Source organism: Elgaria multicarinata, chromosome 11 (genome assembly GCF_023053635.1).
Source record: "Elgaria multicarinata webbii isolate HBS135686 ecotype San Diego chromosome 11, rElgMul1.1.pri, whole genome shotgun sequence".
Taxonomy (NCBI): Eukaryota; Metazoa; Chordata; class Lepidosauria; order Squamata; family Anguidae; genus Elgaria; species Elgaria multicarinata.
The window spans coordinates 14,729,267-14,750,440 of record NC_086181.1 but is presented as its reverse complement, the minus strand read 5'-3'; the positions used below and the strand labels follow the sequence as shown (position 1 = coordinate 14,750,440).

Sequence of the window (21,174 nt, the reverse complement as noted above, 5' to 3'; positions counted from 1 at the left end):
ACGACACTCCAAATATGCCCACTGACCCCAAAAGGTTGGGGACTCCTATTATAAGTAAACTCTACCCAAGGTGCCTATAACTCCTATTTTACAGAGGACAGTCCTCTATTTGATGAGCCTCCAGAGGTCAGTCCTCTGTTTGGCTATGTAGGCCAAGTGTGTTTAAAGTCAGAGAAGCTTAGATAAAGAGATTATGTTAAAGACGTATTTCTAGGTTATCAGGGCTGTTTAATTGGTTCCTGTGCTGTTTATTGCTTTGTATTATATTGCAATTTACTCTTTTAAATATTTGTATTGTATTCTATATTTTTAACTGTTCTATGAGATTTTAGTTTTTAAAATATTTGTCTTACACCCAGAGTACATTCATTATTGGGCGGATTAGAAATATAATATAAAGATAAATAATACATTTAAATAAAGAACCATAAGAAGGGATAGCGGCAGGGGTCTTGAAGTTGCCCCTCAACAGTGAACACCTGGATAGCAGACTGAGCAGGCCGGCCAGACTATACAGGTCACTTGGTCAAGGTGTTCCCCACTATTTTGAGATGTGTATTTCTATCTAAATTTTACTCATATACTTCCATCTCTCTATATAAATTAGCATGTGCACTTTTTATGCAAATCTTTGCTCTCTTTTGGCCTCTTTTCCCCCCCTGACCAGCCAGTGAGAGATGCCTCCTTCTTGATAAGAGTTTCTGTGTTAGGTTAGCCTGATGCTCCACCTAGCTTAGGGGTCAGTAACTTGGCAAAATGCACAGGGAAGTTCAAAAGCACATCAGGTGGGCTTGGGTCTTACTTTACAGGTGGCAGTCCTCTATTTGAAGGGCAGTCCAGTCCATGTCTGGTTTCAAGATAAGGACCCTTAAGAAGGCAGAGCAGGAGGGGCCTTGGAGTTGCTCACATTGGCTTCTCCGTCATCATGACTATGATGGAGAAGCCTTGTATTGCTATTTAAATTACAGTAATTATTTCTGCATTTGTATCTATACCAGGGGTGGGCAACACGTGGGCCACGGGACACATGAAGCCCCCATTACCCCCATAATAGCTTTAGAAAATCAATGTAATCCTTTTGGTGTTCTGCTATGGAGCACCGCAAGAGTCAAATTTAGCTTGGAAATAAACTACTTTTGACCATGGAGGGGGAAGCTGTGGTCTCTGGGGTGGGGAGTAGTCTAGGGGGGTAAGAATGCCCCCCTGGACCTCCTGTAATTGCCTACCCCCAGTCCAAACATATAAATGAGCAGCTGCACATTTTATGCACAACTGTGTCCTCTTTTCCGGCAATATGTTTCTTCTTTTCCAGTGATACATCAGTTGCCACCCTACCTATATGGCTGGTCTTCAGCATGCCTCTGATTCACAAAGCCTACTAGGGTACAGCACTGGATGAGCCCCTAAGGTCCACCAACCCACCTCAGGCCATGATTACACTCCTCTGAGGGGGCCAAGAGTTCCCAGACGTGCTACTGTTAGCAACGAAACAGGAAATCGGGCCAAGAGCGAAGCAGCCTAACCTTGGAAGTCGTCTTTGTCAACGTCTCCGATGTTGGCCACAGCAAGGCCGAATGAAGAATTGCTCGGGCCGGTCAGGGTAATGTTGGGGCTAGAGTGGAACGTTCCTCCAAGGTTCATGTACACGTAAACAGCCCCGCCCTTCTCCTCTTTCCGGTCGAAGTAGTATGGTGCTCCAACAATCAGGTCCTGCCACCTACCCATGGAAGAAGGGAAAGGTGTGATCCTGACCCATTGGCGCCGGGCACATGAAGCATTGGACACTCCTCGCCCACTTCTCCATCAAATGGACTCACCCATCCTTGTTGAGATCAGCCAGAGCAATGGAACTGCCAAAATAGGACCCAACTTGCTCCCCGGAAATCATCAGTTTGTTCTGAAAGGTCCGTATATTATCATTTGCCATCAAGAAGACGGCCCCAATGTGATTATTGCGGGGAGCTCCTGTGATTATGGTGTTCTCTTGTTCGTGCAGCACAGCAGCGCCTGCCTCAATGGAATATCCTACAAATATGGAAGGAAGGAGGGGAAGTTCATGTGAGTCTATCCCTTTTTATCCTGACACTCTATCCCTCTTTACCACCCCAGAATCTCACTCACTGGGATCGTTTGGATGATTATAGCATAATAAGCTTAATTGCAACTTCTATTTCAAGTTGTTGTTGTTAAATATCTTTGTCTTAGGTGTTTTAACTATGTTAAGATGTTTTAAACATGTGTATATTTTAATAATTTCTCTGCCTTCTGTATAATGAATTAATGATTATGTTTTTACAGTCTTGATGTCTGACACAGTTTCTCATTGGGTTTGTGCCCGTATAATAGATGATGATGATTGATGATGATGATTTGGCATCACGGCTTAAGGTAGGGTGACCATATGACCGGATTTGCCCGGATTTGTCCGGGTTTTTGATGGCAAATCCAGGAGGAGGAGGGGAAATCCGGATATTTTTTTCAAAGAGCAGCTCTAATGGGAAATAACAAAAATGCTTATAACTCCATCATTTTTTAAGATAAATACATGAAAATTGGCACAATGGTAGCTCTTAGGAAGGGCTTTAGTCATAGCAAATTTGAAACAGATTCGTTCATCCATTGATTTTTTTAGGAATTAAAATTATTATTTTTAAAATCGTCATTTTTAAAAATAAAGAGATGAAACTTTGTACCATGATAGGATTTAGGTAGAGCTTTAGCCACACCAAATTTGAAACAGATCCGTTCATCCATTGATTTTTTAGGATTTTTTTAAAAAATGAGGTTTAAAAATTTTTTTTTTTTAAAACTGTCATTTTTAAAGATAAAGAGCTGAAAGTTGGCACCATGAAAGCTTTTGGGTAGAGCTTTAGCCGTACCAAATTTGAAACAGATCTGGGGGCAGTAGTAAACCCTGTTAACAACAACAGCAGCTTGCAATGAAAAGATATTTGAGGGAAGGGGAGAATGTAACACACAGAGTACAGCAAAAGCTTCAAAGTACAGCAAAACCTACAAAAGTAGGAGTGAGTGAAGTTAATTTCAGATACATTGAATCTCTCACTTGTTCTTTATTTCAGTGATTTTAACATTAAGATGTTATGTAGAACAGATTTGTCTTAAATGTGTGCTGTAAAATCAGACATGTGACCAAGGCTATGTTCAGGTGGGAACGCCCCCTTGGTACTGGACACACCCCCTTGGGGGCGACCATGTTGTCCTCCTTTTTGGTTTCCAAAATATGGTCACCCTACTTAAGGCTTAATTAAATAATAATCTGAGATATGAACAAGCCTTTTCGCCTGAATCAGGAAACCATGATTAACTGCTTCAGAATTAATCATCATCATCATCATCATCATCATCCACCCAAGCATTAAATGCCGCCCCTGAAAACAACAACAAAACAACACCCAAAACAATAAATGCAACAGTGAACGTATTGAAATATTAAAACCATAAATATCTTTAAAGAGCCAGCAGTAAAAGCAGCAGAGCAACAGAATAAAGATCAAATGTCTGCTGGAAGGGGAACATCTTAAACTGGCATCTAAAAGTTTACAGTAAAGATGTCAGGCAGATCTCCCTGGGTAGGGCATTCTACAGCTGAGGGAGCCACTACACCTCAAACCATGGCTTAACATCCTGGCTTGTTCTGAAGCTGTTCATCCTAGTTTCCTGGTTCAGATCAAAGGGCTTTTTTCTGCAGCCACGAGGCTCTTTAATATCTGGGTTTATGAAGCCGAGATATGAATGTCAAACACAGTCACTGTGCCTTTGCCCTTCTGAGGTTTGTGTGTGTTTGCATTTCTGAGGCTGAGCCTTGATTGCAACTAGGCCCTTTTATGGGGGCAAAATACAAAAAAAAGAAGAAGCATATTTTAGCTTAAAGTTGAAAGCCAGTGTGGTGTAGTGGTTAGATTGTTGGACTGGGAGTCTGTAGATCAGGGTTCTAAGTCCCCATTCAGCCATGAAGCTCACTGGGTGACTTTGGGCCAGTCACAGACGCTCAGCACAGCCTACCTCACAGGGTTGTTGTTGTGAGGATAAAATGGAGAGGAGTATTATGTATGCCGCCTTGGGTTCCTTGAAGGAAAAAAGGTGGGATATAAATGTAATAAATAAACAAACAAATAAATAAAGTCATTAAGCCTCAGGTGAGGTATTCCAACCTTTTAGAATGGGGGCAAACACTGCACAAAAGCGGGAAACGATGAAACGATCAGTGGTCAGGCAAAAGGGGCCCCTTGGGAACCCCACGAGGGAGGATTGGGACCCCAAGCTTACTGTTCCCCACCTTAGAAGATCAAGCATTAAGGATTTAAAAATAAAACATTTCTCTTTATGTATATGTGGTGCACAGTACATTTGCTATAATGTATTATGTTGCCATTTGTCACAAAGGTGCTATAATCACAGATTATTTCTATGCTCTGTTCTGCTGGGCGGTGGGGCTGCAAAGTCAAGTTGCCGGCCTGAAGTAGTGTGAGGACTGGTTACCCAAATAGCTGTAGGCATTCTTCTGATCTGGGTAGAAAAAATCTTTCTGCTCACAAAACTGTTCACACTTCTCTCGGTGGATCATGTAATCGGTGCCTGTGCCGGAAAGAGGCAATATGCAGTATTTTAGACTAGATACAGACAAAGACCTATTATACCGGGGGTGGGCAGTTTGTGGCCCTCCAGAGGTTTTGGACAGCAGCTCCCATCAGCTGTAGACCACATTGGCAATGGTGAGGGATGATGGGAGTTGTAGACCACAAGTGGCTTACCCCTGCACTAAACCATTTTGCCCTGTGTCATGCCCATCCACTAGGCTACTCTCCTTTCCCTTCCAGGCTCCCTGTCCCCAGCCCACATCCGTGCAACAATAAACCCTTTCCCCCTCTTTTTTGGCAATGCATGTCCTCTTTTACTTTGCAATGCATTTTTGCCACCCCAGTGAGTGTTGGAAGGTCTGGTCTGGCTTATCACAGAGTTGCTTTATATAGAGAAAGTGTGGCAACACAGCCTTTAGCATTAGAAACAATAAATACAGGCTAGAGCTTGTTTAGAAGAAGTTCAAATCAACGTACTTTATTAGTATTTTTATACACATTGTCAGAGAAGGCAATCTAACACCATTTAACTACAAGCACCCCCTAAAGCTGGGTGTGTGAGTGTGAGTGAGCGAAGGCACGAGATATGGTTACTTGCTTCCTCTCTGAAACCACATAATGCTTGTTACAGAGGCAGGAGGAAGAGGAGAAAGCAGGAAATAGGAAATGATCAAGCTACAGGATATTCTCTATTGCCCCCTAATGTCTGGAAGCATGCAGAGTTGTTGCTATTATCCAACAGTGAGAAGCTGAAGGGCTGGAAGAGTTGAAGAAAAGGAGAGCATGTGTTTTTTCCTCACTGGGCCCAACTTATTTTACTGCCTAAGAGTCCAATCCTATGCATGTTTAGACAGAAAAAAGGCCTACAACTCTCAGCATGCTCCAGCCATGGGGCATACCGATAGGACTCCCCCCCCCCCTCTAAACATGCACAGGATTTCACTTTAAAGTGTTCAAACACTTTGCCAAAGAGGTCCAGTGTAATGCATGAACGTTTTCACATTTCCCTGAACAGTTTTGATGGCCGAGGGGGCACACCTCCTTTCTCCTATGCTCTTCTTGCAGGAAGGCAGGGAGAATATGGGAAAGGAAGCCCACAAAGTGGAGACAGGAAGGGAGGAAGGAAAAGAATGAGAAGCAGAGACTTCAGAGCATGAGCGGAGGAAGCAGCAGCCTTCATGAAAGGAAAGGAAAAAGAGATGGAGGAAAGAGGGACCTGAGGGAAGGAAGAAGTAAGAGGCCTGCATAGGGTGACCATATGAAAAGGAGGACAGGGCTCCTGTATCTTTAACAGTTGTATGGAAAAGGAAATTTCGGCAGGTGTCATTTGTATATATGGAGAACCTGGTGAAATTCCCTCTTCATCTCAACAGTTAAAGCTGCAGGTGCCCTGCCCTCTTTTAAATCTGGTCACTCTAGTATAGCTCCTGCAGCTTTAACTGTTGTGATGACGCAAGAATTTCCCCAGGTTCTCCATATATACAAATGGAATTTACTTTTCTATGCAACTGTTAAAGATACAGGAGCCCTGTCCTCCTTTTCATATGGTCACCCTAGGCCTGCGGAAAGAGCAGGAGACAAAGGAGGAAGGGAATTGAGAGAAGGCATGGAGGAAGCAAAGGCCTATGGGAAAAGGAGATTTATTCATTTATTTATTTATTGCATTTTATACCGCTTAATAGCCGAAGCTCCCTGGGCGGTTCACAAAAGAGATGGAGGAGGGAAGGAATTGAAGGGATGTGAGGGAAAGAGGAGAGGAGAAAGCAGTAGCCTACAGGAAAGGGAGATGGAGGAGGCTGGGAACTGAGGGACCTGTGGTAAATAAGGCCTGCGGCAAAGGGAGGCCATGGAGGCAGGGGAGTTCAGAAAAGGATACATGGAGAAAGCAAAGGCCTGCGGGAAAAGAAGACGGAGGAATGAGGGAGTTGAGGGGAACTGAGGGAAGGAGAAGAGGAGGAACCAGAGGTTTGGGGTGTTTGTGGAGGAATGAGGGAGAGTTCAAGGAACTTAGGAGGAAATTGGTGAAGCAAACAGAAGCCCTGAGTGCCATTTTTGTCAGGAAGACCGGAACTAAATTTAAACAATAAATAAATAGGGAGGAAAGATGAGGGAGGCAGACATTTGAGCAGGTCGAGGGAAAAACGGGACTTGGTGGCAAACGTTAGGCCAGCCTTCCCCAACTTGGTGCCCTCTAGGTATGTTGGATTATAACTCTCACCATCCCCTGCTAGCATGCCTTTGAGGGAAACTTGAAACAAACATGAAATGTTAAATTAATTTTAAGCAAGTCATGCTAATTCAATACCTTTATGTTTGCTTTGTCTAAAACCAATAAACCCAACAGTATATATCCCTCGGAATGCTTTCTTTCTTTTTTAAAAATAAATAAATAAATAAATAATCAAATTATGAATTTGTAAATCATTTTCCCCCAAGCAAATTAATTTGTTCTGACAGTTTTCATCCCATTCATTTTAGGTCTGTCTGAACTAACCTGTAAAACCGTTTGGATGCCACGCTACATTTGTTAAAAGGGTAAAACGGTGTGTGTGCGTGTGTATATATAATGCCACAAACCTTGCCAACGGTAAGCACCAGGAGCTCCAAAATAAACCGTGTTGGCGGTGAAGCCACCACTGATGCCCATCTGGCACATGCCCGTGTCTTCAAAGTCCAAGTTAGCATTGCACATCTCAATATGGTCCGCCTGCCACTCATCTTCTGCATGGAGGGTCAGGTCATTGCCACGAATGTAACAATTCCCCACCATGCGCCTCTGTTGCTCAAGCCCAGACTTCAAGATCCTGGTGTACCGGTGAGCACAAGCCTGGCAAAACCAACCAATTGAGTCTTTAGTATGTACTGACATAGATAGGGGAGTTCCTGCTTCCCTGGAAGAAACTCCTTCTGACATGGAAGTCCTTTCCTGTGGATCTAGGTACATTGGGGATGTGGTGAGAGAAATGTGTTTTGTACATGCTCAGCCCTAGTTCTGAAAATGGTTCTAAGGGCTGCTTGATATATGGCACAAAAAAGGCCTACTGGCAACATATCCATCTCAAGTTTCAATGATGAAAGCCCTAAAGTTTGAAAAGAAAATTTGTATTTGTGGACAGGTATAAGCACGGATTGGATAGTCATAAATGGCTCAGGATTTGGGGGTTGTGTTTAATACATATTTGCCTTCAAAGTTATAGCAATGAACCACGTGATGGACACACTGCAAACCTTGTGACGGCGGCGCGAGACCTCAGGCTCCTGCATGGGCGCTCCTTCCTGGCATCTGTATGGGAAGGAGCGCCAGTGTGGAGTTGCCACCATTGGGCCAAGCACCAGGGAGAGAGAGGAATGGGGCAGCCGGCTCTCCTCCTACTGACCTCTGTTTCGCTGCCCCGTGTTTTTTTTAAAAAAAATAATCTGTAGATGTGAACCTTCACATCTACAGATTAAAACAATAAAAAAAACAGAGTTGGGGAGAGAAACGGGGCAGCCAGAGGGAAAGTTTACATCTACAGATTTTAAAAATAAATTGGGGGGGGGAGCAACACAGCTGGAGGGGGATGAAGAGAGGGACGTGCAGTGACCAAACTGACCCTCCTCTAACCACTGGTGACCAATCAGGGGTCACCATCGGCTGTGGCATGCCTCTGCTTAAAAACAGTTGGGGTAAGTTAGGGTGACCAAATGCCTGAGTTTGCCCGGACAGGTCTGGAAATCCCACCCCCAACCGGGTTCCAGGGGGAGATTTAAACTCCCCCCAAATATCCGGGAATGTGGCCTCCAGCCCCTCTCATTGGCCAGCCAGGCCTTCTCTTGGCCGAAAATAGGGAAAACAAGTCAAAGTTTATTTGCTTATCTGCAAGACAGTTCATGGCTAAAATAATTAACCCTGGTTAACATAAACCATGACTTAGTATTATATGTGAATGCAGCTTATGTTACCAGGCTGACCACTGGCATTGCAAGCAGACTAATTCTGGTTGAATCCTTTCTTCCAATTAAGCCATGCACTGGATACTTTCTATTCCACGATACTATGAAAGGTGCTTTGTGCACGCTCAGAGAAACATTTAATTTTTACATCATGCACTCTGGGACTTGTGATGAGCACTGAAAACAGAAACTGGGCTTAACTCCCGGTAGTAAATTAAGCCATACCCTGCAAGGGGACACAACTGAGACTCTGGGTTCCATTCTAGTGGATGACAAAACTAGAGGAGACGGATCCAGTTATGGGAAGGGAGTCACTATAGTGGGAGTTTCTTGAGGTAGCTGAATCCACCTGAAAAGGAATTCTGGAGTTGACATTTTCTTATGACTAAGCAAGAGACCATTGGCACAGCAGGCACCTGCAAGGCGCCTGGCTGTCTAGCTTCCACTGCCCAAAGCTATTTCTTGAATTTCAACTAATTCCGCTGAAGATGTTTTTGAAGCATTTAAAGGTGCTGATATGGCAAAGGATCAAAATAGCAACTGAGAGAGATTCGAGGAAGAAAAGGTTCTTTGGGGAAGAAGTGGAAGAGGCCAGGATGCACCAGAAACTGAGTGCCTGTTAGCAGCAGGCTGTTGAAGAGCGTGCGGATGGGCACAGAAGTGGCTGTCCATTTTTTACAACATGGGGAGGGCAGAGGGGAAAATAGGCTTCTTACTGCACAATTCTATGAGTCTACTCAGAAGTAAGTCCCATGGAGTTTAGTGGGGTTTACTCCCAGATAAGCATGTATAGTATGGGTGAGAAATCGGTGGCCTGTGAGGGCTGAAGCCCGCATTTGACCTATTGATCCCACTCTGGGCTTCAGTTAAGTTTTTTAAAAAGCCCCATCTAATGCCAATGCTAAAATAATAATAATAATAATAATAATAATAATAATAATAATAATATCACAAATATTAACAATATCTAATAATATCACAAACAATAACAATATCTAATAATAATAACATCTAATAATAATGATAATAATAATAATGTTAATATGTCCTAATGTTAATATGAGTGTTTAAAATTTGTTTTAAATGTTAACTTTTTACGTTTTTAAATTATGTATATTGATTTTTAAGTCAAATCTTTGTAAACCGCCCAGAGAGCTTCGGCTATGGGGCAGTATATAAATGTAATAAATAAATAAATAAATAAATTGTAATAATAAAATAATACTCACCATCACTCTCCCAGGTGGTGCTCTCTGGCTTGCCACGGTCACCCCTAACCACATGTTTTCAACAATATTACTTTGAGGGTTACCTGAGGGGATCACGGGGGACAAAAAGAGAGAGGGAGAAATGCCATTAGGATCCACATTCCTGCTACATTGGAACCCACCCTCATTCGTTTAGGGTTAGATTGTCCCACTCTTCCTCATACAAAGGGGGCACAATTTCAGGGCTGCAGGAAGACAGCTGGCTGCATCATAGAAAGATGCAGGAAGGAAGCATGGGATCTGAACGGATCTTGTTTGAAATTAAGGATCAAGCTATAGACGCTATGGATAAAAGAGAGATGCTACAGGCAGATGGCAACTTCATGCAGGTTGCATCTGGATACCTAGCAGAAACCGAAATGAGGAATAAGGAACAGCTGTTTATCACTTCAATTGCAAAAATAAAAATGGCTCTATAGGGTTGTTGTTGTTGTTGTTGTTGCATTTGCCCTCACAACATCCTTGTGAGGTATGAGATGCTTACTATAGATGGGGAACTGGAGCTTTCTGCAAGAGGAAAGGCAAAAGTGTTTGGGATTATTTAAACTGGAGTGGGGGGTGCAAATGATCAAAATCTTTCACCCGCTTTCATAGTACAAAAATTGGGAGTAACTAATTGAACTTGATCAGCCGGATAGACAATGGTGATGGCGGTGTGGGCAAAGCCATGAAGGGCTTTGAAGGTGAGGATGGGAATTTGTGCTGGATCTGGGAGCAGATAGGATGTCAGTGCAGCAAATTAAGGGAAGGTGTCACATGGCATGGGGAAATGGGGCTGTCAGGGCTGGATGTTGGAACCCTACTCAGCAGAATGAGCACAAGGGCCCCCAAACACAGCAGGACTAGCTTATTGCATTTTGAAATAAGTGAACTAATCAGTGGAAGCTGGTGGCTCAGTGGTAGAGCATCTCTCTATTCGGCCCTGGTTAGGCCTCATCTAGAGTATTGCGTCCAGTTCTGGGCTCCACAATTCAAGAAGGACACAGACAAGCTGGAGCATGTTCAGAAGAGGGCAACCAGGATGATCAGGGGTCTGGAAACAAAGCCCTATGAAGAGAGACTGAAAGAACTGGGCATGTTTAGCCTGGAGAAGAGAAGATGGAGGGGAGACATGATAGCACTCTTCAAATACTTAAAAGGTTGTCACACAGAGGAGGGCCAGGATCTCTTCTCGATCCTCCCAGAGTGCAGGACACGGAATAATGGGCTGAAGTTAAAGGAAGTCAGATTCCAGCTGGACATCAGGAAAAACTTCCTGACTGTTAAAGCAGTACGACAATGGAATCAGTTACCTAGGGAGGTTGTGGGCTCTCCCACACTAGAGGCCTTCAAGAGGCAGCTGGACAACCATCTGTCAAGGATGCTTTAGGGTGGATTCTTGCATTGAACAGGGGATTGGACTCGATGGCCTTGTAGGCCCCTTCCAACTCTGCTATTCTATGATTCTATGATCTGCCGCCATTATTATTATTATTATTATTATTATTATTATTATTATTATTATTTGCATTTGTGTACCACCCCACAGCCGAAGCTCTCCGGGAGGTTTACAAAAGTTTAAAACAGTGAACGTTAAAAAGAATCCCTGGCATATGCAGGTAAGGCAAAAAAACAAGCAAAACACCTGCCTGAAAGCTTGGGGAGCTGCTGCCAGTCAGTGTCAACACTACTAGGTTAGCTGGACCAATGTGACAGCTTCCAACGTTCTTATGTTTTGTTCCTACATGGCTCCGATTTCAGTGTGGGCTGTGAATCCATTTTGGATTTCAGTCAGAACCAGCCAGAACTCTAAAGGAGCCATCCAAGGTGCTGAACCCTATCCCCGGAATAGGTTCAGCACTTTGGATAGTTCTTTTCAAGTTCTGGCTGATTCTGACTGGAGCCCGGAATGGATTCACAGCCCCACCAGAATCAGCACCACCAGCTTCCACTGGAAATAATATGTACTACCATCTAAAGTGAGGGGGGGGGGCTGAAGACCATTAGGTCCGGAGTGTAAAACGACCTAACTACATCACTGTTCAGGGGGACGAGAGCAGTCAGTGATTTTGATACCAAAGTGCTGGATAAATGTGAGAGTATTTCAGTAAACAACAGCAATCCAAAGAGAAGAATGCTGCGGTAGTCAAGGCAAGAGATAATAAACCGGAGTTTTGCCAAGGCAAAAAAAGAGAGGAAGAATTGCATTTTTGTAATTTTCTCCAAGGAGAAAGTGACGGACTGAAATGAGGAACAAAGGAGACCAAAGAGCCAAAGAAGTTCTCTATTTAGCATCATGTAACTAATGCTTGAATCTGGTGTCTGCACTTAGAAGTTTTACATATACTTAAGGCACAACCCTATGCATGTTTAGACAGAAAAAAGTCCTATAACTCCCAGCATGGCTGGATGGGGAATGTAGGTCTTTTTTTCTATCTAAACATGCATAGGATTGTTATTATTATTATTACTATTATTATTTATTTATTTATTTATTTATATAGCACCATCAATGTACATGGTGCTGTACAGCGTAAAACAGTAAATAGCAAGACCCTGCCGCAAAGGCTTACATTCTACTAAAATCATAGTAAAGCAATAAGGAGGGGAAGGGAATGCAAACAGGCACTGGGTAGGGTATTGCCCTTTGACTTCACTGCTTGCATTTTCCCTCTCTCCATGTGTATAATATACCTGCCAAATGAAGATAACATTCCGTGCATCTGATGAAGTCGACTCTAGTTTATGAAGACCTAATGTGTGTTAGTTTTTAAGATGCCCCAAGATACCGTGTAGATTTTGCTAACACAGACAAACGACTACCCCTCTGGAACAATGCCTCATTCTGTAATCTTCACAGTTGACTAAATATTGTATCCCTCCCTGGATGAGCCCCACTTTGCACATGCCCACGTACTTGGCACCTCGATGTTCACTCGGGCGCAGTCGTCCGTGGCTGAACTCAAAGGGCAAGCGTACATGGCGCCCGTCCGCGTGGCATTCACCATTCCTACAGCCTCATCGTGGGGAGCTCCGGTAAGCAGCCTGTAGAGGGGAGTAGAAAAATCAGGTTGGATTAGAGGAGGTGGAAGGGAGATTATTCTTAACGCTAAGAAGAATGTAAGAAGAGTTCTGCCGGATTAGACCAAGGGTCCATCTAGTCTAGCACTCTGTTCACACAGGAGCCAACCAGCTGTCGACCAGGAGCCCACAAACAGGACATGGGTGGAACAGCACTTCCCCCAGCAACTGGTGTACATAGGCTTACTGCCTCTGCTACTAGAGGAAGTATCAGGACTATATGCGCAAGATTGGAAAAAAAACACAAGTACCAACAATGGAAGAATGGCTCCTCAAGGTGATGGAATTGGCGGAGATGGCGAAATTAATGGCGCTAGTACATGAAAGAACAATAGCCTCCTATGTATTGGACTAGAAACCTTTAATTGAGTATATACAAGAACAGCAAAAGGATGATTTATTTGTTTGTGGGTTTTATATATAATCTGTACCTTTGCCTTTGATATATATACATTAGCTTGTTGTTATGGAATTCGTACCTGGTAATATAAAAACAACGGATGTTTGCTGTCCGACATGAAGATCGCTTTAAATGAAATATAGCCTTATGTATTGTGTTTATTTTACTAGATGTATGTGTGGTGTAGTAGTTTGTATAGTTTGTAGTGTTTCTTTTTTGTTTGTTTTTTGTATCTTCCTTATGTGCCTGGTTTTTTGTGGAAAATAAATAAAAGTATTAATTGGAAAAAAGAAAAGAAAAAAGGACATGGGTGGAACAGCACTTCCCCCAGCAACTGCTGTACACAGGCTTACTGCCTCTGCTACTAGAGCAGCCTTCCTCAACCTGGGGCGCTCCAGATGTGTTGGACTACAACTTCCAGAATGCCCCAGCCAGCTGGGGCATTCTGGAAGAGGGCAGTCCAACACATCTGGAGCGCCCCAGGTTGAGGAAGGCTGTACTAGAGGAAGCATGAGGACTAGTAGCTATTAATAGCCCTCTCCTCCGGGAATTTATCTAACCCCCTTTTAAAGCCATCCAAACTGGTGGCCATTACTATACATATGTGGGATGTTCTTGGGTCTTTCCACACACACCCCACTCACAACACCCCCATTCCAGGACTGCGAAGCAGTTCGGCAGATATCACGGGCTTTTTCACAGAAAGGCTTCACATTCTTGGGAAAAGACACCAAAAACAAAAGTCTCCATTGGGCAATATTTTTATTAGGACCAACCAAAATTGCACCACTTGCAAGCAGGCATTCAGGTTGTCCAGAATTCTTCTTCAGGCGATGAAGAAGCAGGGGTCATTTGAATAAGTCGTTTGAACAAGTGCTCACCCAGGCAAAGTCCTGGAATTGGTTTTCAGAGCCAGTTCTCCATCTTGGAACATGTGCCAAGAAAGAAGAGAGTGCCTTTATGTATGTGCAGAGTGCTTTTTCCTCACCACTGATTAAGCCCAACCAGTCACTACATGTCTATTAGTATTTGTAGGGAAAAGAGCATCTAACTCAGAAGGCGGGGAAATTCAGGCAAGCTTGAAACTCAGTCCCTCTTTTTTAAAATAATAATAATTAAATACCGTTTAACACCACCAAGTACCCAGTCTGCCCATTGCTTTCATTTGGAGCAGCACACCTTGCCTGCTCTTCCTCTCTGTGTTTATTTTAAAAACACATTTTAATCCCTTCTGATCTTTGGTAAAGCTCCAGGTGGCTCATACCAAAACCCAAAGAATCCTAACACATAATTTAAAAAGCTTCAGCTCTGAAAACAATCCATAGCAGCAAAGGCCTCTCCTTAAAATCTTAAGAGCTTTCAAGGGCAAGAGCACTGCCTAAGAGATGCTGCTCCTGGGCTATGGGAATTATGGGAAATGGCCATCAACCTGAATTAGGGCTGGCCAATCACAGGGAGCCAGCCCAAGTGCTCACTAACTCAGTTCAGACATCATGCCACATACTGTTTGCAACAGTAGTTTAGGACCCAAATCATGGTTTGAGGTTCCATGCAAATTAGTCAGACCATGTCTGCTTTCATTTCCCATCGCCATAGCCCTGCTGTTTCTACATACAGGATCCTCTGGAGACAGCGCGACAGCCATAACTGGCCTGTTCATTCAGCGATCACATAAGACAACAGTTAGCAACAACCTCTCTGAACTATGGTTTGTGATTCTGGCCTGCCAGTTGCTCATAAACTACAGTTTGTCTATTCAGAAACCATAAACTTCCTTAACTGTGGTTGAGGGAGCCGTCCCATGGCCCTGAGACAGTGTCTGAGGGGCCATAGGATAGTTGGGCTCACTGATCCAAGGTCAAAGACACTGCTCCAACCTTGGAGAAGGGAAATGGGAATCCACCCCGCCCCCTTGCACAGAATGAACAGCACCAGCTGGCCTCTGAGGTTGGGAACTCAACCCTGGAGAGAGGGAAAGGGGGGCATTTCAGTGGGCAGGAAGGGTCGGAGATTGGAGAGGCCAGGATACGGTTTATCCTGAGCCTCTACCAGTCTCTTACTCTCCCCCTGTGAAACACCTTTACTAGACAGGCAAAAAGCCCATCTAAGAAAAAATGCAGGGCAGGAGGATGGAGCATTGAAGATCGCCTCCACTGCTCCTCCTGCTCTACATAGGATGCTCAGAAGCCTCCAAGTTTGGGGCTTACATTAATTGAGGGTGCAATCCTATGTTTGAATTGAGCTACAGTGTGGGTTAAAATGGGGTGAGCTGTTCATTCCAGCTAGAAGCTGGCAGGGATTTGGTCTCCTTTAGCATACCATGCTTCTATGAGGAATACTTTTCATAATCCAACCTACCATTGGATTTTAACAATGTCAGATTTGATCAGAGATACTATGAAACCATAATGGCATCACCTAACTCAGGGGTGGGCAGTAGCTCTACAGACATTTTGGACTTCAACTCCCAGAAGCCTCTGCTAGCATGGCCAATGGTCAAGAATGCTGGGAGTTGAAGTTCAAAACACCTGAAGATCTACTTTCTGCCCACCCCTGACCTAGCTCATCAAAGAAGCCATTCCTCCATATGGCTTCTTCCATTTTAGCAAAATATCAGCTCTGCCTTGGTACAGAAGCAGATGGGATGTGCGTTCCCTTGCATTCTCAAAACACAGCTGTATTTTTTCAGCATTGTGGGCAAGGCGCCTCTTGCATTAGACAGAAACAAGCAAAAACGTGCCAAGGGAACATTTCACAATGACAGGTGGCATGGTGGAGGAAAACATTAAAGGCAAAAGTCATGGAAGCATGTGTGTCTGTGCGAGCATGCAAGAGAGAGGGGGGGTGGGGAGAGAGATGCGATGATGTTAGAAAAACATATGGAAAGTGGAATTGTTAAAGACATCAGCAACTACAAAAAAGAGCTGAGAACAAAGCCAAGACGTTTTCAAGACAACTTCACAAAGGCCGAAAACCATATGTACTTATAGCAATCCCAGTTCTCTGAGATTCTTATGTAGACAAAACGATACCACCCACGCACAAGAGGGAATTATCAGCAGACTTAGGGGAACCCCTAAGTTTACGGAAGTACATATAACCTTAATGAACCCCACCCACCCCACAAAAGAGATCATTAAAGACTTTGCGTGTTTAGTGGGCACAGAATACGGACTGACTGGGAGAGAGGAATGGGATGGCGTGTCCGAGAACCTGAATAGAAGCACTTCAAACTGCAACATTTAGTTGTATCTCCTACACCTTAGAACCACTTATGTCTTAACAGGCTTTACACTCCTTATCGCGTTCACTCTCAGTCCTATGAGCATGGGTGGGCAACTTGTGGCCCTCTAGATGTTTTGGCCTACAACTCCCATCAGCCCCAATGGTGAGGGATCATGGGAGTTTTAGGCCAAAACATCTGGAGGCCCACAAATTGCCCAGCCCTGCTATGAGCTAAGCCACTTATTTTTTCCTATTTTGTAGATAAAACAACCGAGGCTGTCTGTGAATAATATTTAATTTCCAACTTCCTTTTAACCCACTTTAACATTCAAAGCAGCTTACAATCAATGTAAATGCAAGATTAATATTCAGTAGCTAAGAGCCAAATGAGATCAGATGTTGGAAAACTATTACCAAACCAAACCTTCCATATTTTGGGGTGGGGGGAGCTGGTTTTCCAGGGTCCTCAATCACACGGAGATGCTGTCTCCATGAATGGGAGGAGTGGGTGGGACCAGAGTGCTCCTTCTCCTCACATGTTTATTGTACATTGATAGAGCAGAGACATCACACTGACAACAAAGGTCCGCATAGTTAAAGCAATGGTATTCCCCGTAGTAACCTATGGCTGCGAGAGCTGGACCATAAGGAAAGCTGAGCGAAGGAAGATAGATGCTTTTGAACTGTGGTGTTGGAGGAAAATTCGGAGAGTGCCGTGGACTGCAAGAAGATCAAACCAGTCCATACTCCAGGAAATAAAGCCAGACTGCTCACTTGAGGGAATGGTATTAAAGGCAAAACTGAAGTACTTTGGCCACATAATGAGAAGACAGGACACCCTGGAGAAGATGCTGATGCTAGGGAAAGTGGAAGGCAAAAGGAAGAGGGGTCGACCAAGGGCAAGATGGATGGATGATATTCTGGTGGTGACGGACTCGACTTTGGGGGAGCTAGGGGTGGCAACGGCCGACAGAAAGCTCTGGTGTGGGCTGGTCCATGAAGTCACGAAGAGTCGGAAGCGACTGAACGAATAAACAACAAAAAAAGAATACCTGTATCGAGCTACACAGATTCCTCTGTATTGTTGACGTAACACAATGTGCTGCTTGTAGCCACTTGGTAAGCCGAGCACCTGCTGTGCTCTGAGAAATAGCAGACTTTGACCACTGGCAGGCTCTCAAGGATTTCTGATTAAGGGCAGATATGTGATACAATCATCCCCATCACTTGGGGGAAAGGTTACAGGATGGCATCCTGTGAGAAATTCCCTTTGCCTTTAACTCCCAGCTGTGCCCAGCTGGCTAGCAATGGCCAACTCACGGATTATTGTTTCACCCCGGTATGGGATTTCTTCATGCTGTTTTTAAAAAGAATTTTTCTCAGGGAAAACAAGGATGATTTGCTTAGGGCTGTTCAAATGGTTGCCTGGTCTAGACAAGGGGCCTGCTCAGAACCTTTTTGCTGTATTGCATGAAGGTTGCCTTAAGCGGAGACAGACCACTGAACCTAGCTCAGTATTGTCTTCACAAGCCTTCCCCAACCAGGTGCCCTTTAGATGCTTATGGACTACAACTCCCATCTTCCAAAATTACTGACTGGGGATATGGGAGTTGTAGTCCAACACATCTAGACTAGCCTTCCCCAACCTGGTGCCTTCCCAATGGCACTGGACTACAGCTCCCACCTACCCCAACTACTGACTATGCTGAGTGGAGGTGATGGGAGCTGCAGTCCAATAATCTAGACCAGCTTTCCCCAACCTGGTGCCCTCCCTAAGTTTTTGGACTACAACTCCCATCAGCCCCAGCCAGCATACACTGACTAGCAGTGGCTCTCCAAACAGAGGGTTGCAAAGGCAATCTGGGACTTTTTGCAATGCAAAGCATGTGCTCTACCACAGAGCCACACCGCTTCCCTTGAAGTGGCTCTGGGGTTCCCTTGCAGGGTCTGAGCATGGCTCTCAGAGAAGCCATCTGAGTTGCATCCCAGCATCCAGGGTTGAGGCCGCAAATTCTTCCCTCCCCACCCCTTCACCCAGTCATGGTACCTACCTAGTATCCAAAGCCAGTCAATTTATTTTAGCACCTGAAGCAGAAAACCCCATACATGCTGCCTCCCTCCCACCTCTATCATGGCCCTCCCTGAGCTGCTACTCTCCAGATGTGCTGGGCTGTGACTCCCAGGCTGGCTGGGAATTCTGGGAGTCACAGTTCAACACATCTGGAGGGCACCAACTTGAGGAAGGCTGCTCTGCAACAGTAAAAGTGCAACAATAATAAATTAAGGGCGCTATCCTTTGCGTATTCAGATTTAAAAAATCCTACAACTCCCAGCATTCACTAGACTATGCATATTTAGACAGATTTTCTCTTTCTAAATATGCATAGGATCACACTTTAAATCGCTAACAATGTGCCAACCTTTTACACCCCCCCCTCCCCAAAACCAGCTGCCTGAGGCAATTGTTGCACTCTGCCTCATAGTAGGAGCGGTCCTTCAGAGTCCTTTATGGAATTTCAAGGGATCCCAGCAATACTCTTGGATCACATACTGGATCCCCTAAAAACACCGACACTCAAGCAACCAGGTCGGGCTGCTTGCAAAGGTGGCCGCAGCCTAGAGCTCACACCAGAATTTTACAAAATTGGGAGAGATTCAAACTATGAAGGGCTCAAAAAATTAAAAAAAGAAGATGCAGAGAATTGCCAGGAAGCTGGGCAAGGACTTAATGGATAAGGTGACCAACTGTCAGGATTTCCCCGGATTTGTCCTGGTTTTTGTTCTTTCCATGGTGTCAGGGGGGATTTTCTATAATTTTCAATAATGTCCTGGAATGACACACCTTCCTCTTTAAGGCTGCCATTAGCATGGCAGGAGGGAATGACATGCTTTCTTGAGGCACATCATTCCCCCACCCCGAGCTCCAATTGAGGTCTTAAAGGGGAAAGTGGGTCATTCGTGGACATTATAGAAAAAGCACCAATTGGAGTGGATGGTGGTGGTGCAGAATGAAATCCTTTCCCCTCCTCCACTCCAATCGGGTTCTTTAAGGTGGGGGGGGGGGAATAACGTACTTTCTGCAGGACTCAGAAAGCTGCTTCCCCACACACACACTAGGTGTCCTATTTTTTGGTTTCCCAAATATGGTCACCCTATTAATGGACATTCTCGTTGTCATGGGAGAGAAAGCTGTATTGCACGCCCTCTGGCCATATGTGTAAAAAACAGCAAGGTGGAAGAGAGAAAAGGTAAAATATAAACAGGCCAATGTGGTAGGGTGCCCATGTGTCCTCTTTTACAGAGGATAATCCTCTATTTGAAGGGCTATCCAGTCCTTGCCTGGTTTAAAGATAAAGAACCCAAAGAAGAGAGAGCACAGGGGCCTTCAAGTTGCTCATAAGAACATAAGAAGAGCCATGCTGGAGCAGACCAAGGGTCAATCTAGTCCAGCACTCTGTTCACACAGTGGCCAACCAGCTGCACAGGGAGACCCACAAGCAGGACATGAGTGCAACAGCACCCCCCCATGTCCCCCAGCAACTGGTGTACATAGGCATACCGCCTCTAATACTGAAGGTACCATACCACCATCAGGACTAGTAGCCACTGATAACTTTCTCCTCCAAGAATTTGTCCAGACCCCATTTAAAGCCATCCCAATTGGTGGCTATCCCAATGTCTTGTGGTAGCGAATTCCATAGTTTGACTACGCACTGTGTGTCCACAGCTAACACCTGCACTGTGTGTAACACAGCTAACAGACGGAGTAGGTACACAGGCCATTCTGGTCTTTCACATTATGGCGAGATGTACTCTATTTCTATTTAAATAAAAAAAGCGATTATTGCTAAATTTGCAATGATATGTGTAGATTTGTTGTTTATCCGTTCAAGTCGCTTCCGACTCTTCGTGACTTCATGGACCAGCCCACGCCAGAGCTTTCTGTCGGCTGTCGCCACCCCTAGCTCCCCCAAGGTCAAGTCTGTCACCTCCCGAATATCATCCATCCATCTTGCCCTTGGTCGGCCCCTCTTCCTTTTGCCTTCCACTTTCCCTAGCATCAGCCTCTTCTCCAGGGTGTCCTGTCTTCTCATTATGTGGCCAAAGTACTTCAGTTTTGCCTTTAATACCATTCCCTCAAGTGAGCAGTCTGGCTTTATTTCCTGGAGTATGGACTGGTTTGATCTTCTTGCAGTCCACGGCACTCTCAGAATTTTCCTCCAACACCACAGTTCAAAAGCATCTATCTTCCTTCGCTCAGCCTTCCTTATGGTCCAGCTCTCGCAGCCATAGGTTACTACGGGGAATACCATTGCTTTAACTATGCGGACCTTTGTTGTCAGTGTGGTGTCTCTGCTCTTAACTATTTTATCAAGATTTGTCATTGCTCTCCTCCCAAGAAGTAAACGTCTTCTGATTTCCTGGATGCAGTCAGCGTCTGCAGTAATCTTTGTGCCCAGAAATACAAAGTCTGTCACTGCCTCCACGTTTTCTCCCTCTATTTGCCAGTTATCAATCAAGCTGGTTGCCATAATCTTGGTTTTTTATATGCAAATATTATGCATTATGCATTATCCATTTTCTTCCGCTGTCCTTTATGCCTGGAACGCTCTTCCAGAACATTTGAGAACTACAAGTTCAATCGCAGCTTTTAAAGCTCAGCTAAAAACCTTTCTTTTTCCTAAAGCTT

General features: G+C 44.4%; 1 protein-coding gene across 1 annotated transcript in view; it reads right to left on the bottom strand.

Annotated features, from left to right (window-relative positions):
- ITGA3 (integrin subunit alpha 3) overlaps window positions 1-21,174 on the bottom strand; it is a 94,219-nt gene that overhangs the window by 37,762 nt on the left and 35,283 nt on the right. Inside the window, exons 2-7 of the mRNA XM_063137375.1 lie at window positions 12,696-12,823; window positions 9,761-9,843; window positions 7,176-7,425; window positions 4,501-4,596; window positions 1,818-2,025; window positions 1,524-1,717 (exon numbers count right to left, since the gene is read on the bottom strand). Of these exons, the coding sequence (XP_062993445.1) occupies window positions 1,524-1,717; window positions 1,818-2,025; window positions 4,501-4,596; window positions 7,176-7,425; window positions 9,761-9,843; window positions 12,696-12,823 (959 nt within the window). The remainder of the gene's footprint in view (window positions 1-1,523; window positions 1,718-1,817; window positions 2,026-4,500; window positions 4,597-7,175; window positions 7,426-9,760; window positions 9,844-12,695; window positions 12,824-21,174) is intronic.